The sequence below is a fragment of the Populus euphratica genome, unplaced genomic scaffold, assembly GCF_000495115.2.
Source record: "Populus euphratica unplaced genomic scaffold, PopEup_1.0 scaffold44.1, whole genome shotgun sequence".
In the NCBI taxonomy this organism is placed as follows: domain Eukaryota; kingdom Viridiplantae; phylum Streptophyta; class Magnoliopsida; order Malpighiales; family Salicaceae; genus Populus; species Populus euphratica.
The window spans coordinates 260293-280769 of record NW_011499865.1 but is presented as its reverse complement, the minus strand read 5'-3'; the positions used below and the strand labels follow the sequence as shown (position 1 = coordinate 280769).

The 20477-nt window shown below is 29.5% G+C and overlaps 1 protein-coding gene, 4 non-coding genes and 1 pseudogene across 5 annotated transcripts; all 6 read left to right on the top strand.

The window, feature by feature from the left end:
• The first annotated feature begins 456 nt into the window (after positions 1-456).
• Positions 457-6969, top strand: LOC105125880 (protein DEFECTIVE IN MERISTEM SILENCING 3). Its single transcript, XM_011026533.1, has 8 exons — positions 457-616; positions 1923-2039; positions 2438-2552; positions 3081-3318; positions 3958-4149; positions 4234-4554; positions 5641-5866; positions 6396-6969. The coding sequence occupies exons 1-8, from the start codon at positions 590-592 to the stop codon at positions 6420-6422; spliced, it is 1263 nt and encodes a 420-aa protein (XP_011024835.1). The 5' UTR covers positions 457-589; the 3' UTR covers positions 6423-6969.
• A 177-nt stretch (positions 6970-7146) lies between these two features.
• Positions 7147-7217, top strand: TRNAG-GCC (transfer RNA glycine (anticodon GCC)). The gene has a single exon. It is a non-coding gene; the product is annotated as a tRNA-Gly (tRNA).
• Positions 7218-8921: 1704 nt separating this feature from the next.
• On the top strand, positions 8922-8992 carry TRNAG-GCC (transfer RNA glycine (anticodon GCC)). The gene has a single exon. It is a non-coding gene; the product is annotated as a tRNA-Gly (tRNA).
• A 228-nt stretch (positions 8993-9220) lies between these two features.
• TRNAG-GCC (transfer RNA glycine (anticodon GCC)) lies at positions 9221-9291 on the top strand. The gene has a single exon. It is a non-coding gene; the product is annotated as a tRNA-Gly (tRNA).
• Positions 9292-12226: 2935 nt separating this feature from the next.
• Positions 12227-12297, top strand: TRNAG-GCC (transfer RNA glycine (anticodon GCC)). Its single transcript has one exon. It is a non-coding gene; the product is annotated as a tRNA-Gly (tRNA).
• Positions 12298-13953: 1656 nt separating this feature from the next.
• Positions 13954-18773, top strand: LOC105125879 (uncharacterized; annotated as a pseudogene).
• Positions 18774-20477: the final 1704 nt, after the last annotated feature.

Genomic DNA, 20477 nt, shown 5'->3' with positions numbered 1-20477 from the left:
GAATTCATCATATAGTATAATCTCGAAAAAATAAAATAAAAAAATCTATTTTTAATTACAATAGATTTTGAAAGGGAATGTTATAATTTGCGCAATTAAAAGTTATTATAATGGTGGCATGAACATTTTAAAAATTTATTAATTAATCTTAGATTTAAGTTGAGATGGAATGAAAATATTTTTTAATTAAAATTATTTATTTATTTATTTAAATAAATTTTATAATTTGAGTACAAAAAATGAACTTGTCTGTTTATTTTTATATTTTAAAAAAATTTAATTTTTTTTTATTTTTTATTTTAAATTAACATTTTTATATGTTAATATAAAAAATAATGTTAAAAAAATAAAAATAATATTATTTTAACATATTTTTAAATAAAAATATTTTAAAAAATATAAACCACATTTTTTTAATTTCTCGTATGAGACCCAAAATGTTTCCATAAAGATTGAAAGTCTAGAGAGAGAGAGAGAGAGAGCGTTATTGCTTTCAAATATAATAATAATAATAAAAAAAACTAGAGAGGAAAGAGACAAGAACAGAGAGAGTGACAGAGCCATCAGAGTTCAACTCTGAAGAAAAAAAATGTTTCAACCCAGCAACCATCCTCAGGTTTGCGTCACTTCTCAAACTCTCTGTTTTTTTCACAAGAAAATGTAAGAAAGTTAAATGATGTTTTGAACTTTCTTATTTCTCAATGTAAAGTTCAAGTCTTTTTTTTCCCCTTCTTTTTCCCACATTTTCTTGGCAACCAAACAGAAACCATTCGGGTTTCTACACATGCATGGGCTTGTTTTGGTGTTTTAAGAAATTTGACAGTCATAGAGACAATCTTGCTGTGTCATGTTAGTCTTCTTTGTATGTCTATTTTATTTTATGAGTTTCTTGAGTGAAAAGAAGAAACCTTGTACGGGAATCTTGAAAAAGCTTGTAATTTGTAGTATTATTATAGGGAGATTTTAACAGTGAGCTTGCTGATTTTTGTTATGATCGTGGGAATTTCTTATTAGGAATGTGTTTAGGTGGAAATTTTGCAATGTGGGCCTTGCTGGTTTTTAATAAACAGTTTGTTGTGAAATTTAGGTTGATTGATTTAAAAAAAAATATTATTTATGATCATGGGATTGCCTGCTTCTCAATAGTAATGTTTTTTTGGAGGGAAAAGAAATTTTCGTAGCGGGAACTTGAACCTGAGTTTGAGGTTGTAAGAAAGCATCATAAAGTGAGTTTGTAGTTGGTTTTGCTGTTAATGTTTTCTTTTAACAGGAAACAACACTTAGATGACGAGTTATTGGGTGGAGGAAAAAGAATGTATAAATTCGGAACAAGAAAAATCATTTAGGTTCAAGGAAGTTTTTGTGGGATGAGAGGAGTAGACGATGAAAGAATGTTGCATTCTTCGATGTTGTAAATCCCCTGAATGGCATACAATTAATCCAGAAGATTTTTTTTACCTTGGCATTTAACTTATTTAACCTTCAAATAAATAGAGCACTTTTAGGGAAATTGAATGGAGCTAAAGCTTTTTCATTTGTCAATTGTATATTATCATTTTACTCTTCCCCATTCTGAAGTTTAATCAGTTCAGTGAGAAATTTCGGGCATTTTCTTGTTCTAGCTTGAAGATCCTTGTAGAAAGTAGCGCCAGTGGATTCATCTAGAATTGTATTTTTCTTATTTACTTGATTGGAGAAAATTGTTTTTTTTTCTTCCATCCTCTGTTGTTCTTTAGAGCGATGCATGTTAATGCCCCACAGTTAGCCATTATGTAAACCTTTCCATGAAGAAAAACAAGCCTTTTCATGGGCAGACCATTCTATTCTCTAATTTCTTACAATGTGTGCAATACAAGATAATTTTTCTTATTAGTATTTTGGTTCATACCAAGGCAGCTTCTTTTTTTCTTTCTTCTTTTTAGGATGCATCATCATCTGTGTTAATGCAAGTGGATCCGAAAGAACCTAGTGTGGTTGTCAGGGATGAGATGCAAAATGGAGTATTTCCACAAGCACAAACCATCATCTACAATTCCAAGGTTTTGAAGTAAAATTTAATTATGTTGTAATATTCTTTGCTGCAACTGTCTATGGAAGTAGTGAAATAATTCTGAAGTCTTTTGAGTCTTGATGTGAGTGTATTTAACCGTTCTAATACTGGTGTAGGAGAAACAGTAATGTCATATTAGCTATCGTGACAGAATTGGAAACATTCATTTGATCATCATGCTCTTTTTGCTCAATTTTACTTGTGGTTAGGATCTGTCTACTGTTTTTATATGTCTGTGTATTTATATGTGTCTTACAAAGGAAGGTGTCACAAAAAAGATTTCTCACTTCTCTGTGTTTCTTAAGCTCGCTTATACACATTCACTCTTGATACTTGTAATTTGAGAATGTTCTAGGTACTCATTTTGTGATAACCTAAACTCTGCAGAAACTTCAAGATGATTTGCATGTGTTAGGGATGAAAATCAAGCATCACGAAGACAACATTAAGTTACTGAAGATTCACAAAAACAAATTAGATGATTCCATTCTTGATCTTCAAGGTATTCTTAATTTCTTATTTTCTACATGCTCATCATGCATTATGAAATATAAAATCCATCTTAAACAGTGGAAACTGATTAAGAGGCTTAAACATATTTATCAGAATCATGCTACTAACTTGGATGAAGGTTCATCTGAGCATATATTTATCATTTCTGTTTTTAAAACTAGTCCAATTTCTGAGTGAATCCTGTGTCCCAGATATTAGATTGAACATTAACACATGTTTGGGATCTGCCATTCTTGTACTCTGTTTTCTTCATGGTTTTTAATTTTGTTTTGTTTGGTTAATGGATACTGGAAATGGCATTTCATTTCATTAGATTTTATGGTTTATGTGAACTCCAAAATCGTGCATACAAGTAGAATAATTTGAACTTCAGGTCAGGTTGTCTAATTTAGAAAAGGAGTTCATTCAAAGTTCAATCCTGGAGTATTTTGGACTACAGTTCTCTGTTTGTCACATTTCATACATTTATCCTTTTTTTTTATGTCGCAATTTCTCTGAAGGTGTTTTTCCCTCCCAGTTACCCTTGGCAAATATCATTCTTCAACACTGCCAAACACTGAAAATGATGCCCATTCCTCTAATCCGAGTGAGGAGGAAACGACCAAACAAATTCTACAGCATGAAAAATCTGCTGCGGGTATTTTGTGCCAGCTGAAAATGCACCATGACACTCAAACTTCTCATCTGTCATTGACAAAAGATGTACTTGGTGTTGTTGCTACACTTGGCAAGGTAGATGATGATAATCTTAGCAGGTCAGTTGGACTCTGCTTGCTATCTGTTATGTTTTTTTGTCAGGTTGTGAATTGTGCACTATTTATATCACGATAGCTGAGGTTCATGTTTATAGCACTGTGTAATTTTGAAAAATAGCCCATATCAGTATTTGGTATAATGATATAGGATCATCACCTGTCATTTCAGAAGAATCTGTGTTTGCAGTTTTCATGCTGGGATAAGTCTCTTTCTGTTATGTGATGTAGACTTTGAATTTAGGTTCTACATAATTACAGGAGAACTATCACTAGTTGGGAGTTTAAATGACATTAAAATTGATAAAAAAAAATAAGAAACCTTATTGATAGGATGTATCATTACAAATTACAATCAACCTGTTAAAAGGTGTAAATAGGAATATAATCAAACAATTATGGAAACAAATTATTATATTCAGCTATTCAAAATCCTTGATTTCATCCTTTGATGTGGTACTTGATTTCTTTCATAATCGGTGATTGTATTGATTTGATTTCAATCCAAATTATACTGCCTTGATTTATTTTCTCAACAAAAATGACCTCTCTACTTTTCAGTTGAGGGCTTTCTGATAATTTAATCCTTAGTAATATGCACAATGCTTGGTTTATCTTTTCTTGTGTTTAAAATGAATGCAGGCTTTTCTCCGAGTACTTAGGTGCAGAGACTATGCTGGCAATTGTCTGTAAAACGTATGAAGGTGTGAAAGCTCTTGAAACATATGACAAGGATGGCCAGATAAATAAAGGCTCTGGCTTTCATGCCCTTGGTGCTTCTATTGGGAAGGAACTGGATGGTCGATTTCTTGTCATATGTCTTGAAAATCTAAGGCATGAATCTTGAATGTCATCTTTTGTCAATCCAGTATTGTAGTCTGTAAAAATTCCATAAACAGCCTGTTCTCCCTTTTGCAGGCCCTTTTGCGGTGAATTCATGGTGGATGACCCACAAAGGAGACTTGATCTCCTAAAGCCAAAATTACCCAATGGGGAGTGCCCACCTGGTTTCATTGGCTTTGCTGTAAATATGATCAATGTGGAATTCACAAATTTATTTCTTCTCACAGGCAGTGGACATGGCCTTAGAGAGACTCTATTTTATAACCTGTTCTCTCACATGCAAGTTTATAAAACAAGGGAAGACATGGTGTTCTCCCTTCCTTGTATATGTGATGGAGCCATTTCTCTGGATGGTGGGATGATAAAGGGTGCTGGTGTCTTTTCTCTAGGTAATTGGTAAGTGGTTCTGCTGTTCTACCTGAATTGACAATTTTAACTAATTTCATCTTATGGTGAATTTCATATTTTACCTTCTCTTCACCAAAGATCATGGTAATATGAAGGGAACTCAAATGCCTGAGGATGTTTTTTGGATTGTTGACATAGGACAGGATAGAAGAAATTGAAGAGGACAAAAAAGGAAAGCAAGATGAAAAGAAAAGGGAAAAACATTAGGAAACCCAGAAGGAGAAAAAGTCCTTTGTCAAATTTTCTTTCTCAATTGTCAGTTATCCATAATGGTTGTTCCTGAAGTTCAGTTTCTCAGCTGTTGCCCAACACTAATCAAACCCACAAACACACAAAAAGAAGTGGAGGAGGAGGAGAAGTCCTTGCTAAAATTAAAAAGATAACTAATAAAACAAAGAACGGAACTATAGTAACTACTATATAGGAAAGAAAATAAATATCTTAAAATATCACTTAAAGTTCCCAGGTAATTGATATTAATTCCATTATTCTTGATTGGTTCCCCATCAATCATGCTGGATCATGTCATATCATTGAATGATGTCATCTTAGCTGTGAAGTCTGGCGCATTCATTTGTGGCCTTCAAAAGGTGGTTAATTGATGATTTATGGGAGCACCAATGTGTGCATGATACTTCTACATCTTTATAAGTTGTGGAGTCTTATCATTCCAGATCAAATCCTTTCATTTTAGAACTCATTTCCTTTGGTATATTGTAGCTTTAGGTGCTCTCATTCTGATGTTTTCCTGTTCTCTTAAATGATAATGCATCAATAGTTTTAAACCTGTTTTTTACTCATTATTTAAAGGGTGTCACTTTGACTGAAAATGATTTAAATGGAATCTTTTTGTTCTTTTTTATGATTGATGACAGGTGTGTTTGTGCAGAAAAATATATGTATATTTTTTTTTTAACTTCTCATTATCCGATGCGTTGTACAAGTGGATGACCTTTTTTTTACCATACCCATCTTCTGGGTTTTAGATTTGTTATTCTAGATATGTCTTTGGTCAATAAGAACCCCACTCTCATTATCTGATATATATTTGCTATATACTTGCATGATCACCAGGAATGATGTGGATGTAAGATTCCCAAAATCTTATGTGACATCAACCCTACCTGACAACTACATTGACACCAAGAAGCATCTCAAGGAGATGAAATGGAAAAGGGAAACAATGCTGGAGGATATAAAGAGAGAACAAGCATTATTGGATACTGCAAGGCAAAGTTTTGAGAGAAAGAAGGAAGAGTTTGTTAAATTTCTGGCTCAAAGCTCAGCATATGCAACTCGGGTAAGGCTTGAACATATCTCGTTGTTCATGATTGACAGTCTACTTTTCAGTCATTTTTATGCAGTTGCTTTGATTTTGTGTGTGCATTTGTATGTGCAGAAGCCACGTGGCTTGCTAAGATATAAAGTTTACACCAAAATGCACTATTTATTTGTCTGATGCTAAGATATAAAGTTTACTACTGCACATTAAAATGCCCCTCCTGAAAAACAAGAACAATGTAATAGTTGCTTTCAAAAGAAACAAACAATGAAATTAGTATTATCACTTAACTATCATTTTAACGAAATTACTATTTTTGTATTAATAAAAGTAGACCGTTAATCATATTCTATTTTGTTCTTCTATCTATTAACATCAGACAAATAAACTTTGGAGGCAATGATCATGCGGTCATGTTGATAATGTTAGGTCTTTTCTACTAGGAAAAATGTAATCACTACTAAGAATTTGTTTCAGTCATAGTCATTTCATATTTGAGTAGTTGTGATTGTTACACCTGAATTATGGTCTTCAATGGAATCAACAGGTGCAGACAGGATTTACTCCAAGATGACTTTTTAATCGACAAAATTTAAAACCTCAATGGAGGAAATGGGATTCCCTTCAGGGTGAACATGTTCTGGAGCTTGTGTTCAGATTAAACATTTTCCTTCCCAATTCTCTGGCGAAGATTATCTTGAATGGATGACAGCTTGTGTAGTTTTCAATTCACCAAGAGCAATCGCTTCTGCAAATTCTACCGTGCTGGAGCACAAGTGATTGCAAGTCACTTCTGGTACCTTGGTTGTTTGTTGGAAAATTCTAGTTCACAATTGTCCATAGGATGCAGATCTTTTGTACTAGGAAAAGGTGCAATTAGCAGTGACCTTGTATTGGTAGCTTTCCGGCGGTTGTGTGTTTTATCTCCTCCAGGTTGTATGCACATGTACATAATGGTGCGGTTTAGTTCATTTGCCCATCTAGAGCTGTAATGTTTCTCGAACAACAAACTTTACAGTAATGGATGGATATGTTGCTGACAATTGTGAATGCGTTGATATTCTTCTCTCTTTATAGTAAAACCTTTTAAATTTCTCTCTATTTAGAGGGAAACTTTGGCATTAAGTTTCCTTTTGATCTTGTCTTTCCTCCATGGAACAAATGGTTGTTTCTTTGCTACCGACACTGTCATGTTCTCATTATATTTCGAATGGGTTACATCAATGGTTAAAGCTCATCGAAAATAAATTTCAAGTTTTTTAATCGTTATAAAGTTAAAAGGAGATAAGCATCAACAAGCACCAGTGGTCTAGTGGTAGAATAGTACCCTGCCACGGTACAGACCCGGGTTCGATTCCCGGCTGGTGCAGAAGGGGGCAATGATGAATGCCGAGCCTAAGCGATGGTAGGGTCCATCGCAATCATCTGATCACCGGATGACATGTGGCTCTGCTGAGCTCTGTGTTTTTCTATTTTTGGTTTTTTCTTTTTTGCATTTCTTTACCAACAAAAAGGCAAATTGCGTGATTTTTTTTGTTGTAAGATTTTAGTAAATAAAATTACTTACATTTAATAGATAAATAATTATTTAATAAAAATAAATTGATCAATTTTTTAAAGTGCTTAGAATTATAATTTTTTTAATTACATTGTGATATCTTTTTATTATTATTTAATATTAATATGTGCAGCTCAGTGTATGGAAAAAAAAAGTGATAGATTAATGATTTATATCCAATCTCTCTGTTTTTTTTTTTATAAAATTAAATTTTAAGATTAGCATCCATGAAAAATTATCTAAATACATAATATCGATATTAAAGGTGTGTCTTTCAAAATCATCTGTAAATAAAATTTTATCTAAATTAATAAACAAGCTGGTTAAATAATATTCTAATCATCAAATAAATAAAAAAGATTCTTCATTTCATACCATCTTTATTACTATGACTCAGCTACTTGTTTGTTTGTTTTTTTTTTCAGAAAGCTGGCTATAGAGGTTTGTGCATGCTTTTAAAATTATTTCAGTTGTTTTTTGAAGTTTTGAATTTTTTTTATATTTTTGAATTGTTTTGAAATGTTAATTTTAAAAATAAAAAACATTAACATAAAAAGTACTTTTAAAAAACATCAACCACGGTAGAGGGAAAAAGGATGTATAAATAATTATGTAAATGTTAATCAGTTAATGACTTAGTTATTTCCATTTTAATTATCATAAAATACAGGGGTAGATTACTTTTAATTACTCATCAATATATAACTCTCATGTTTCTTATGTGATGCGATTTAACATATTAAAAAAAAAACGTTTTATTTTAAAAAATATTACATTATTTTCTATGTGTTTTTTTATGATTTTAATATAATGGTATAAAAAATATAAAAAATTATTTTAATTTATTTTTAATTAAAAAACTTTCACAAAAACACTTTATGTTACATTTTCAAACACGCATTAAAAAAAAATATTATCAAACACACATTAAAAAAAAATTGAATATATCATGACTTTTATTTTAAGATACATTAAAATAATTAATTTTAGATTTTTTAATTTTGACATTAACAAATTAAAAACATCAGAAAAATACTAAAACATGCATTAATGATTTTTACTTGTATTGTGATATATTTTTTAAAATATTATTCAACATTAAAATGTGCAGATAAACATTTTAAAAAAAGTGATAGATTAATGATTCATATCCATCATTATTATTAGTATTTTATTTTCTGAAATCAAATTTTAAGAATAGCATCCATAAAAAATTATATATATCTAAAAAATAAATGTTATTGAATTTTTCTTACGGTCGTTATACTTAATTCTAGATTATCAAGTCAACTTAAATAATAATTTTTTTAAAATAAAATAATATCATTTTATGCTTTTTTAAGAAATAAATTCTTGAAGTTGGTCTAGGTAGAACAATCAAGTTCTACCCGATCAATTTCTAGGTCAACTTGAAAACTCTGCTCAAATTAGGTCTGGAGCACAGGTTTCCATGCAAAATACAAGGCATGATGTTTTATAATTCTTATATAACCAAATGCAGGAACCAGCCATAAAGAACCAGTGGTCTAGTGGTAGAATAGTACCCTGCCACGGCACAGACCCGGGTTCGATTCCCGGCTGGTGCAGAGAAGGGCAATGATGAAAGCCGAGCCTAAGCGATGGTAGGGTCCACTGCAATCATCTGATTACGAGGTGACATGTGGCTCTGCTGAGCTCTGTTGTTTACCTTTTTTCTATGTTGGGGTTTTGTTTTTTAAAATTTTTTGCATTTCTTGACCAACAAAAATTGTGTAAAATACAAGGCATGATGTTTCATAATTCTTATATAAACAAATGCAGGAACCAGCCATCAAGCACCAGTGGTCTAGTGGTAGAATAGTACCCTGCCACGGTACAGACCCGGGTTCGATTCCCGGCTGGTGCAGAGAAGGGCAATGATGAAAGCCGAGCCTAAGCGAAGGTTGGGTCCATCGCAATCATCTGATTACCAGGTGTGACATGTGGCTCTGCTGAGCTCTGTTTTTTAATTTTTTTCTATGTTGGGGTTTTGTTTTTTTAAATTTTTTGCATTTCTTGACCAACAAAAAGGAAAATTGCGTGTTTTTTTTGTAAGCTTTTAGTAAATAAAATTACTTACATTTAATAAAAAAAGATAATTATGTAAATTGATCAATTCCATGAATCTTGATTTTTTTGAAAAATGATTTTAAAGTGTTTAAATTTATAATTTTTTGATCTACATTATAATATCTTTTTATTATTATTTAATATTAATATGTGCAGATCAATATTTGGAAAAAGAGAGTGATGGATTAATGATTTATATCCGATTTTTTTCTTTTTTGAAACCAAATTTTCAGATTAGCATCTATGAAAATTTATCTAAATAAATAATATGAATATTAAAGGCGTGCCCTTTAAAATCTCCCATAAATAAAATTCTATCTAAATAAATAAAGCCTGTCTGTTTGTGAATGTTTTTAAAATTATTTATTAATTTTTTAAAAAGCATCAAGTTTTTTTATATTTTTTAAAATTATTTTGAAATGTTAATTTTAAAAATAAAAAAATATTTTATTATATTTTAGATTAAAAAAAACACTTTAGAAAGAACATCAATCAATAATAATAGATGGTAAAAGCATTTAAACATGTGTATAAATAATTATATAAATGTTAATTAGTTAATGAGCTAGTTATTTCCATCCCAATCTATGATGTTTTGATTATCATAAAATACAGGGATAGATTACTTTTAATTACTCATCAATATATTACTCTCATGTTTCTTTTGTAATGCCAAGTAACATATTTTTTAAAAAACTTTTTATTTAAAAAAATATTAAATTATTCATACATATATTTTTCTAATGATTTTAATATAATAATATAATAATATAAAGAATCTAAAAAAAATAATTTATTTTTTATTACAAAACATTTTTACAAAAACACTTTATATTACATTGTCAAAACGCTTTTTTAAAAATACTTTATATGACATTATCAACCGCACATTAAAAATAAATTTGAATATATCATGACTTTCACTTTAAGATGCATTTAAATAATTTTTGTTCGTTTATTTTTTAAATTTTAACATCAACACATTAAAAATATCAAAAAATACTAAAATATCCATCAATTTATTTTTTTTTCAGAATAAAAGTATTTTTTTTTTAAATCTAAAAATAAAAAATTATTCCAAAAAATTATTTAATAACTTCTTACTTGTAAAGATACAAGAAGTTGTGCCTAAGCGAGGTTGGGATTCAAGGACTGGTTTTTTGAGTTTACATCCTTTGTAACTAATTTTGAGTTATGTAACTTGTTGTTATTTATTTTGATTGAATTATTTTTTGTTTATTTTATTTTATTTTTTTATTATTAATATAAGTATTCGGATCAATTTATATATACCCTGATTAATTTTATAAATTTTAAAATTAATGTTTATATAAGTCTCTAGTGATCTATATTTATAGAAGTTGAATTGATAATTTTTATGAAGTAGAGTATAATCAGTTAAATTATATTTTTTAAAGTTTTTTTTTTTAATGCCTAATGATTGATTAGAAAAGAGGAGTGGAAAAAAACATATATTATATAGTGCTATTCTTGGATTACAGATCAATGTTAAGTTGAAAGAAATATCTTTCATACCATTTTGTTTTCAACATTCTTTATGTAACCTCTTGGAATCACTATTGATTCAACATCTACTATCAGTTGGGTTTTTTTTTTTTTTTATTGATTCATCTTATATCCTAATATTGATTTTTTTTGGTTCTTGTAAAAATTATTTGTTCGGACCTTAGCAAAAGCCTGAGATGGAATTTAGATTTAAATGAAGAAAATTATAATATATCATTTTATAAAAAATAAATCTAAAATAACAAATTAGTATGAAAGAAAAAGAGCAGAGATCATAGGCTAGTTTGGTATTTCTATGTAGATGTAGAGAAATGTGTGCAATTAATTATGTTTCAGTGAAAACTAGTGTTTGCCCCCCCTAGGGGATGTTCTATTTATTTGATTTATTATCTTTTTTCTTTTGTTTTATATAATCTCTTACTAAAAAAAAAATAATCTTTTACGCATAACTTATTAGAAAGGTAACTGAGAGAAGGGTTAAGTTAAAAAATTAGATATTCAACCTAAATATTTTATAAATTAATAATAGATGACATAATTTTTTCTGTGTTTGAAACTTTGATTATATTTAACTTGAAGATATATTAAATTAATAATTTATTCAGTATTTTTTAGTAATTCTAATGTGTTGATAATAAAAATAAAAAAATCTAAAAAAATTATTTTAAATTATTTTTAAATAAAAATATACTCTTAAAAAACATTATATACTATAATACCAAAGACATACATTAAATAACATCACATAACTATGAATATATAAAAATCAATTGTATTAAACACTGAATATGTTATATCAAAAATGAAAATTCATATGGAATGTGGCTTTTTTTTTTTGGCATTTCTTCACCAACAAAACGGCAAATTGCGTGATTTCTTTCTGAAGTTTTACCAAGTAAAATTACGCTAACTGTGTGATATATATATCTAGAAAATGAATGTTATTGAATTTTTCTCATAGATTGTCGTACTCAATTCTGGATTATGGAGTCAACTTAAATAATAAATTATTTTAAATAAAATAACATGGACTCGTACTTTTTTAAGAAATAAATTCTTGAAGCGGATATAGCTACAACAATCGAGTTTTATCAGCCAATTTGCAGTTTAACCTGAAACCCCGCTCAAGTTAGCTCTGGGTCACAGGTTTCAAGACATGCGGTTTTGTCATTCTTATAAACTAAAATGCAGGATTCAGTCAACAAGCACCAGTGGTCTAGTGGTAGAATAGTACCCTGCCACGGTACAGACCCGGGTTCGATTCCCGGCTGGTGCAGAGATGAGCAATGATGAAAGCCGAGCCTAAGTGATGGTAGGGTCCATCGCAATCATCTTATCACCGGGATGACATGTGGCTCTGCTTGAGCTCTGCGCTTTATTTTTTCAAATTGATCAATTCCGGGAATTTTATTTTATTTTCTGAAAAATGATTTTAAAGTGTTGAAATCTATAATTGTTTTTTACTTACATTATGATATCTTTTTTTTATTATTATTATTTAACGTTAATACATGCACCTCAGCGTTTGGAAAAAGAAAGTGATAGATTAATGATTTATATCCAATTTCTCTGTTTTTTTTTTTTATGAAATGAAATTTTAAGATTAGCATCCATAAAAAAAAATATTTAAATACATAATATCAATATTAAAGGTGTGTCCTTCAGAATCATCCGAAAATAATATTTTATCTAAATTAATATACAAGTTGGTTAAATAATATTTTAATCATCAAATAAATAAAAAACTAAAAAGAGAATATCATTCTCCATTTCGTACCAACTTTATTGCTGTGACTCAGCTACTTTTTTTTCTAGAAAGCTGGTTACATAAACTTTTATAGAGTTTGAATTGTTTGTGCGTTCTTTTAAAATTATTTTATTTAAAAAAATTTAAGTTTTTTTATATTTTTAAATTTTTTTAAAATATTAATTTAAAAAATAAAAAAATATTATTTAAATATATTTTTAAATAAAAATTATTTTAAAAAAAACAAGAACACTTAATAATAGAGAACATATGCATTGAAACATGTGTATAAATAATTACGTAAATGATAATAAGTTAAAGAGTTGGTTATTTCCATCACAATTCATCGTGTTTTAATTATCATAAAATAAAGGGGTAGATTACTCTTAATTACTCATAAATATATTACTCTCATGTTTCTTTTTGGTAATGTGATTTAACATGTTTTATTTTTAAAAAATTATTTTAAAAAGTATTAAATTATTTTTATATGCTTTTTTATAATTTTTAATGTAATGATATAAAAAATAAAAAATATTTTAATTTATTTTAAATTTAAAAATACATTTATAAAAAAACTTTACATCACATTATTAAATATTTACCAAAAATAAATTTGAATATATTATAGCTTTCATTTGGAAATGCATTAAAATAATTTTTTTTTATGTAGATGGAATTTATATTTAGATGAAGAAAATTATAATATATCATCTTATAAAAAATAAATCTAAAATAAGGAGCAAGATCATAGGCTACTCTGATATTTCTATGTAGATGTAGAGAAATGTGTGTAATTGATTTATGTTTTAGAGAAAACTAGTGTTTGTCTTTGATTCATTTTTTTGTTTTATATAATCTTTTATTAAAAAATAAGATAAAATAAATCTTTTATGCATAACTTATTTGAAACATGAGAGAAGCGTTAAGTCAATAAATTAGATATTCAACCTAAATATTTTATAAATTAATAATAGATGACATAATTGTTTCTATGTTTGAAACTTTAAGTATATTTAACTTGAAAACAATTAACACATTTTGAAAAAAAAAAAAAACATACAAAAAAGAAACATTAGACACATTTTAACCCACTTGCAAAGCTTATGACATGATGTTTAGGCTAGATCATTATCCGGGCCGGGCCTATAATAATTTCTATCGATGAAATTGTATGTACCCGACCACTTTAGTTCTATCTACTCGGAACTAAAAGAAAAGAGTGGCATTCCAAAACAAAGCCAATCACTCACTCCCTCATTTTACAGCTATTCTATTGTAAGTCTCTCTCATTTTTTTTTTATTGATTGAGTTTTGTGTATTTGATGAGTTTATTAACATGAGTTTTGTCTCATCTAAAACGAGTTTGCTTCATATTTTTGCTTACCGCTTGGATTTAGTTGCTTCTTTTGATTTTCTTTCTCTGGTTTCTGAAATTGATATAGCTAGTGACTTAAAAAGTTTCATTTCAACCTTATCTAGCGGAAAGGAAAATAATTTTTTTATAAGGATTGATTTAGGGTGCTACATAATTGATAAAGTTTTGATTTTTCAAAGAGAGAATTACAAAATCAACTTGTTGATTCAATTGTTTATATGGAAAAAAATGTTGATTTTGACATTGAATTTTATTAATGATAAGTAGTTTTGTTTGTAACTGGATAATTTAGAAAAAATAGACATATGCTGTATTTTAATTTTTGTGGCATTGATGACTTCATCTTCAAAAAGAATGATTTTTTAAGAGTATTTGTAGTTACAAAGAAGTTTTTGTAGAACTTGAGATTCTTGCTTGAAGTAGTCATTGCTAATAGGAATTTTAGGATGGATGCTATATGGCTTTGCCAAAAATAAATGAATGGTTAATCTATATGTTTGTATAATTGTTTTTAGATGAATTAAAAATTTTATTTTTGATGATTGTTTTGTTATTCTTGCTTGTTATGCCTTCTTGGTTACAACTAATTAACTAGATAAAGCAGGTAAAACTATATTAGATGTTACGTGATATAAATTTCTTGATACTAAATAAGTTGGATTGTTCCAGAAATTCTTGTTGTTGCAAGAAAATATAAATATCAATCTAAACAAATAAAAATAAAAATATTTTGATTCAATTTTAAATAAAAATACACTCTCAAAAAGCATTATATACTATAATACCAAAGATATCTATAAAATAACATTGCTTAACTATAAATATATAAAAATTAATTGTATTAATCACTGAATATATTATATAAAAAATGATTTCACATTGAATGTTTATTATAAAATATTAAAATCAATTGCTAGTAAATTAATATTAACTAATATTCATATGACTACATTTATATATTTTCAAAATATTCAAAACATTTGGGATGTGAAACCCTGCCTTATTATAACTATTATAACAAGGATAATCAAGAAACATGATGAAAATTTTGATGTATAGAGATTTCGTTATACAAATTAAAGTGAAAATAAAAAATATTTGTGGTTATCGAATGAATAAAAATAAATGATAAAACATTTATACCCGAAGTTAGCTTGGAAATGCTAAGTATTCAGCCACAAAACGATAGAAAAACACTGAGGAATAAATGGAAATAACTAGTTTCCCGGTTTGAAATTAGGGCGCCAGAAACTTCACCTTGCAGACTTCCTAGTTCGGAAACTAATGGTGATAAATACTTGCACCAAATGTTTGGGTAAGAAACTATAAATTCAGTCCTTCAACAGTACAAAAATGCTGGGATACAAGTTGGCATACAACCAAACATGACCTGGGATTAATTGAGGGGGTATAAATGCTTTGAGCCAAAAAGGAGAATGACTCTTCCTCTTCCCTCCAGGGCCGGCCATAGTTAGCAAAAATACCCTCATTCTTCTTGAAATTTCCTCACCAAAAGTCTTACATGTCCTTACTTAATCATACTTAGATGAATAATGAGTGAATGAGAGGATGAAAACCATCATTTGAGAGGAAAGTTCGGTTAAGGAGGAAGAAACTCGAAGGGACGGGAACTGGCTTTCCCGGCTGTTAGAAGCTCTGCTCTGTGGTCGGCTCTTAGCCCTTTACTGTTGTTGAAAAGAGGGAGTGACAGAGTTGGAAGAAGGGACAAATACCACATCAGATCAGGCAGACTAAGTTGCTGCTCTCAAACAAACAGTTTTCTTAGCTAAAAAGCTTTAGAAGTTCTTTATACACCTTGTTTAAATTCGTGAGGTGAGAAAATTATCCATGTTTCCACCCTTGTTTAAATGCAGGAAGCTAAGGAATGAAATATACGATTTTAACAATCAAGTTCCATACCTTTATTAAAGGTTTTTTCTCCAATCATTATCTCATGATCAAGGAATAGAGACGATAATTCTAAGAGGAAAAAGAAAAACAGAAGAAGAAGATGAACTAGTTGAAACCTAGACAAGTTTAGCTATTTCTCGCAAAATTCCATGGGTTGGGGACTCCTTATCCGGTTAAAAAAAGGAGCCCAATTTCATTTTTGAGCTCGTGTCATTCTAATACAGTCTAGCTCATGTTTGTTCAGTAATACCATATATAATATTTTTTGAAATAATATTTTTTATATTTTTAATATTATCACAACTATTGACAAGCATTTAAAAATCATATTTTTTTTTTCAAAAAGACAGTTGAAGCAACAAATAAGATATGTCTTGTGTTTTTTATACATGTGATCTCAAAAGTAAATTATTTATAGAAATGATCAATCAAATTTAGGTGACTTTGGTTTACACGGGATTTCATTAAATTTAAAATTATTTTTGTTTAAAATTAATTTTTCTTATATTTTTGAATCTGGTAGTATTAAAAATAATTTTAAAAAAATAAAAAATATTATTTTAATGTATTCCTAAGCAAAAATTACTTTGAAAAACAACCACTACCACACTTCATAATACCTCTTTTATCTATTAATTTGTGACTTATATGATCTAGTAAAATTAAGTTTTGAAGTGGTTTTTAATTTTTTTTTTCAAAACAAAAACAAAATCGTTTGGGTTTTTTTCTGATATAATTTCTTTTTATAAAATCACGTTTTGGAAAAAAATAATTTTAAAAACAATTTTATAAAATCATGTTTTGGGAAAAAAACAAAACAATAAACACAGTTTAACCCAATTGTTTAGCTCATGACATGATGTTTGAGTGGGATCATTATTCGGGTCGGTCTTATAACAATTTCTATTGTTGGAGTTGTATGGGCCTGACCACTTCAGCTCTATCTAACCAGAACTGGAATGGAAGAGTGACATTCCAAAACAAAGTCAATCACTAACTCCTTTACTTTGCAGCTCCTCAATTGTAAGCTCTCTCTAGCCTTTTTTCTATTGATTAAGTTTTGTATATTCGATGAGTATATTGACATGAGTTTTGTCTCCTCTAAAACAAGTTTGCTTTATATTTTTACTTAATGCTTGGATTTAACTACTTTTTAAAAAAAAAAATTCTTTCTTTGGTTTCTGAAATTGATGTAGCCAATGACTTAAAGGGTTTCATTTCAACCATTTCTAGCATAAAGGAATATAATTTTTGTATAAGGATTGGTTTAGGGTGCTGTATAATTGATAAAGTTTTGATTTTTCAGATAGATGATTACAAAATCAACTTGTTAATTCAATTGTTTGTAAGGACTGATTTAGGGTGTTGTATAAATGATAAAGTTTTGATTTTTCAAAGAGATGATTACAAAATCAACTTGTTAATTCAATTGTTTATATGGGAAAGAGTGTTGATTTTGTTATTGAGTTTTATTAGTGATAAGTAGTTTTGTTTGTATTCGGGTAACTAAGGAAAAGTAGGTACACGCTGTATTTCAACTTTTATGGCAATGATGCCTTAATTTAAAAAAAAAGATGATTTTTAAGAGTATTTGTAGTTACAAAGAAGTTTTTGTAGAGCTTGAGATTCTTGCTTGAAGTAATCATTGTTGAGAGTAGTTTTTAGATAGAAGCTACTCGGCCCTTGTGAAAGCAAACGAATAGTTAATCCATATGTTAGCTACAACTAATTAACTAGGTAAAACTATATTAAATGTTAGGTGATATAAATTTTTTAATGCTAAATGAGCTCGGTCTTTTCCCAAGTTCTTGTTGTTGCAAAGAAATATAAATCTCATTCAGCCTTTCTTGTTATTATAAGGGGATATAATTTCTCATTCATCCTATAATAAAATTAGTCTTTGTTGATTAAAATTTTGGGATGGATTTTGCTAGGCTACAAGTAAGATGTCTTGTGAAACTAATCCATTTGCCATTATAGCCGCTTCTAGGCGGAGTAAAAAATCTTCTTTTTGATGAAGTGATATTTGTTTACCTTAATTGTATTTTTCCTTTAAATTTCTGATTGGGACGAGAGTGAAACTTGAGGACAAAACTAACTTCTTTTTTTATTACAAGTATTAATTTGAGATTTGATGAATGGACTGACTTTTAGAACTAATAAAGAGACTTCACTTTCTTTGTGGATGTTGCACAATTTTTGCCCTATTCCTTTTTTCATTGTTGTATCTTAGAGCAATGTATACATCTATTAAGTACCACGTGTTTCTTATTTTGTGGCAGTAAGCTAGAGGACCTGAAGAATGGCAAGCAAAGCTATGAAAACTGTTGCAAAAGCCATTTCAGAGCACCAGTACCCATGGAAAGAGAAGTTGGCACTCCACAAGAATGAGCTGTCCAAAGCTGTGTGGGGTTACTGGAAGCTGGGGACATAGACGCCGCTCCATATTAGTGCTCGTTGGTGGGCTAGACTTCGCAAGGAAGTCCTCATCACAAGAGAAGACTGGTTATATAATCCAGAAAGGAAGGAAATGAGAACCAAGATGAAAGGACACAAGTGTGATAGGATTGTTGCGGAGAGACGGGTGAATACTGCCAAGCTAATGGAGCAAATGCCAGGAATATTACTGGCATACAAGAAATGTAGGTGGGAGAAGAAGATGAAGGGAGAAGACAAAAATAAATAAATAAATAATTTCCAATTCAATGCTGTTTCTATTTTCAAGCTGCTTTTGTGGTAGTTGTTGTCAAAAAGAGTTGTCTTTGTCAAGATACTTAGAAAACCTAAAAAAAACAAAAACAAAGAACTTTGTTTTGGAATCTGTCTCGTCAGTTCCACTCTTCTTTATATACAAATGGAAGTATGTGTTATAAATGGAATCCAAATCATTCCTAATATTTAGTCGCTATTCATGGAAATGTAAATATTAACAAAGTCCTAAAGTTATATACAATAACATCCCCCTTCAAATTGATGCTGGTAAGTCAACTAGTAATAATTTTTCAATAAAAAATTGATGTTGTTATCGAGTCATAGCTTTGGTGAAGATATCAGCAACTTAGAGATCAGAAGAGATGTAAAGAAGAGATATCACTTGACTTTCCAACTTGTCTCAAATAGAATGACAATCAACCTCAATATGCTTGGTACATTTATGAAAAACAAGATTGGTGGCAATCTGAATAGCACTAGTGTTAAAACAACTAAAGTTATCAATAAAAGTAATAAAGTGTATGAAGAGGAGTAGAAGTAGTCTGAGAAAGCCCAAGTAAAACGACTAAAGTTATCAATAAAAGTAATAAAGTACTTGTAATGCACATGAGAAACAACGGGTGCAATACCTCAAACATCACTATAAATAATATCAAAATATTGTGAGGCATGAGATGCATAATGAGGAAAAGATAGAACTTTCCTTTTACCAAGTTTGCATGATGTACAATCAAAAGAAAGATTAAGAAAAGAACATGCTTTATTTCCTAATAATCCAAAATTAATCAAAGTACAAAGTACATCAGAGTTTAGGTGGCCTAGATGTCTATGTCATATCTTATTTTCAGAACCAATAACATTACATGCAAAGCAAAGTAAAGGGAAACTAGTGGAAGGAGAAATGTAAAAAAGGAAAAAGTCGGGCCACTTTAGGCCGCTTCACGATCATCTTCCCTGACATGTGATCCTGCACAACATAACCAAAACGAGAGAAATGGACATCACAATCATTGTTAGCTAATTAAACAACTTAAGTAAGATTTGTAGAGAGGTCAGAAGACATAAAAACATTGGTTAAGAAAGAGGAAAAATCACCAACAACACTAATAAACAGAGTTTCCATTAACAATGTTAATTTTTAGACTGCCCTTATAATTTCTAACATTGAAAAGAGGAACAACGACCTTATTCATATGGCTTGAGGCATCAAAATTAAGATGCCATGGCTTAGAAGAAAGTTTATGATCACTTGAGAGCCCAAAAACAAAAAAATCAAAAAGGATCATCTAATGTACCATTTTAAGAATGAGTGTGTTCAGGTTTGCTAAAGCTATAGGAGTAGGAATAAGAACAGTTGGCGAGGCAACAGGCAATGCAACAGAACTAGAGCACTAGTGAAGGCATGATAAGTAGTACCCTGTTTTCGTTCAGGTCGAATGGGACAAGCAGAGATGATATGTCCTTGTTTTTTGCAGTAATTACAGAACTTTTTAGGACAATTCCGAGCAATATGACCAAACACTTTACAACTAAAGCACTGGACAATACGCAAGTCTCTACCCTTATTCCTCCCCTATGCTGCAGAAGCCACAAAAACAATTACATTAACTGTGGAGAATTCTTGAATTCTTACTTCTACAAATCTATATTAGGAAGGCTATTAACTACACAAAAATAGGTGTTATTTTTTAGACCTAATTTATGGGAA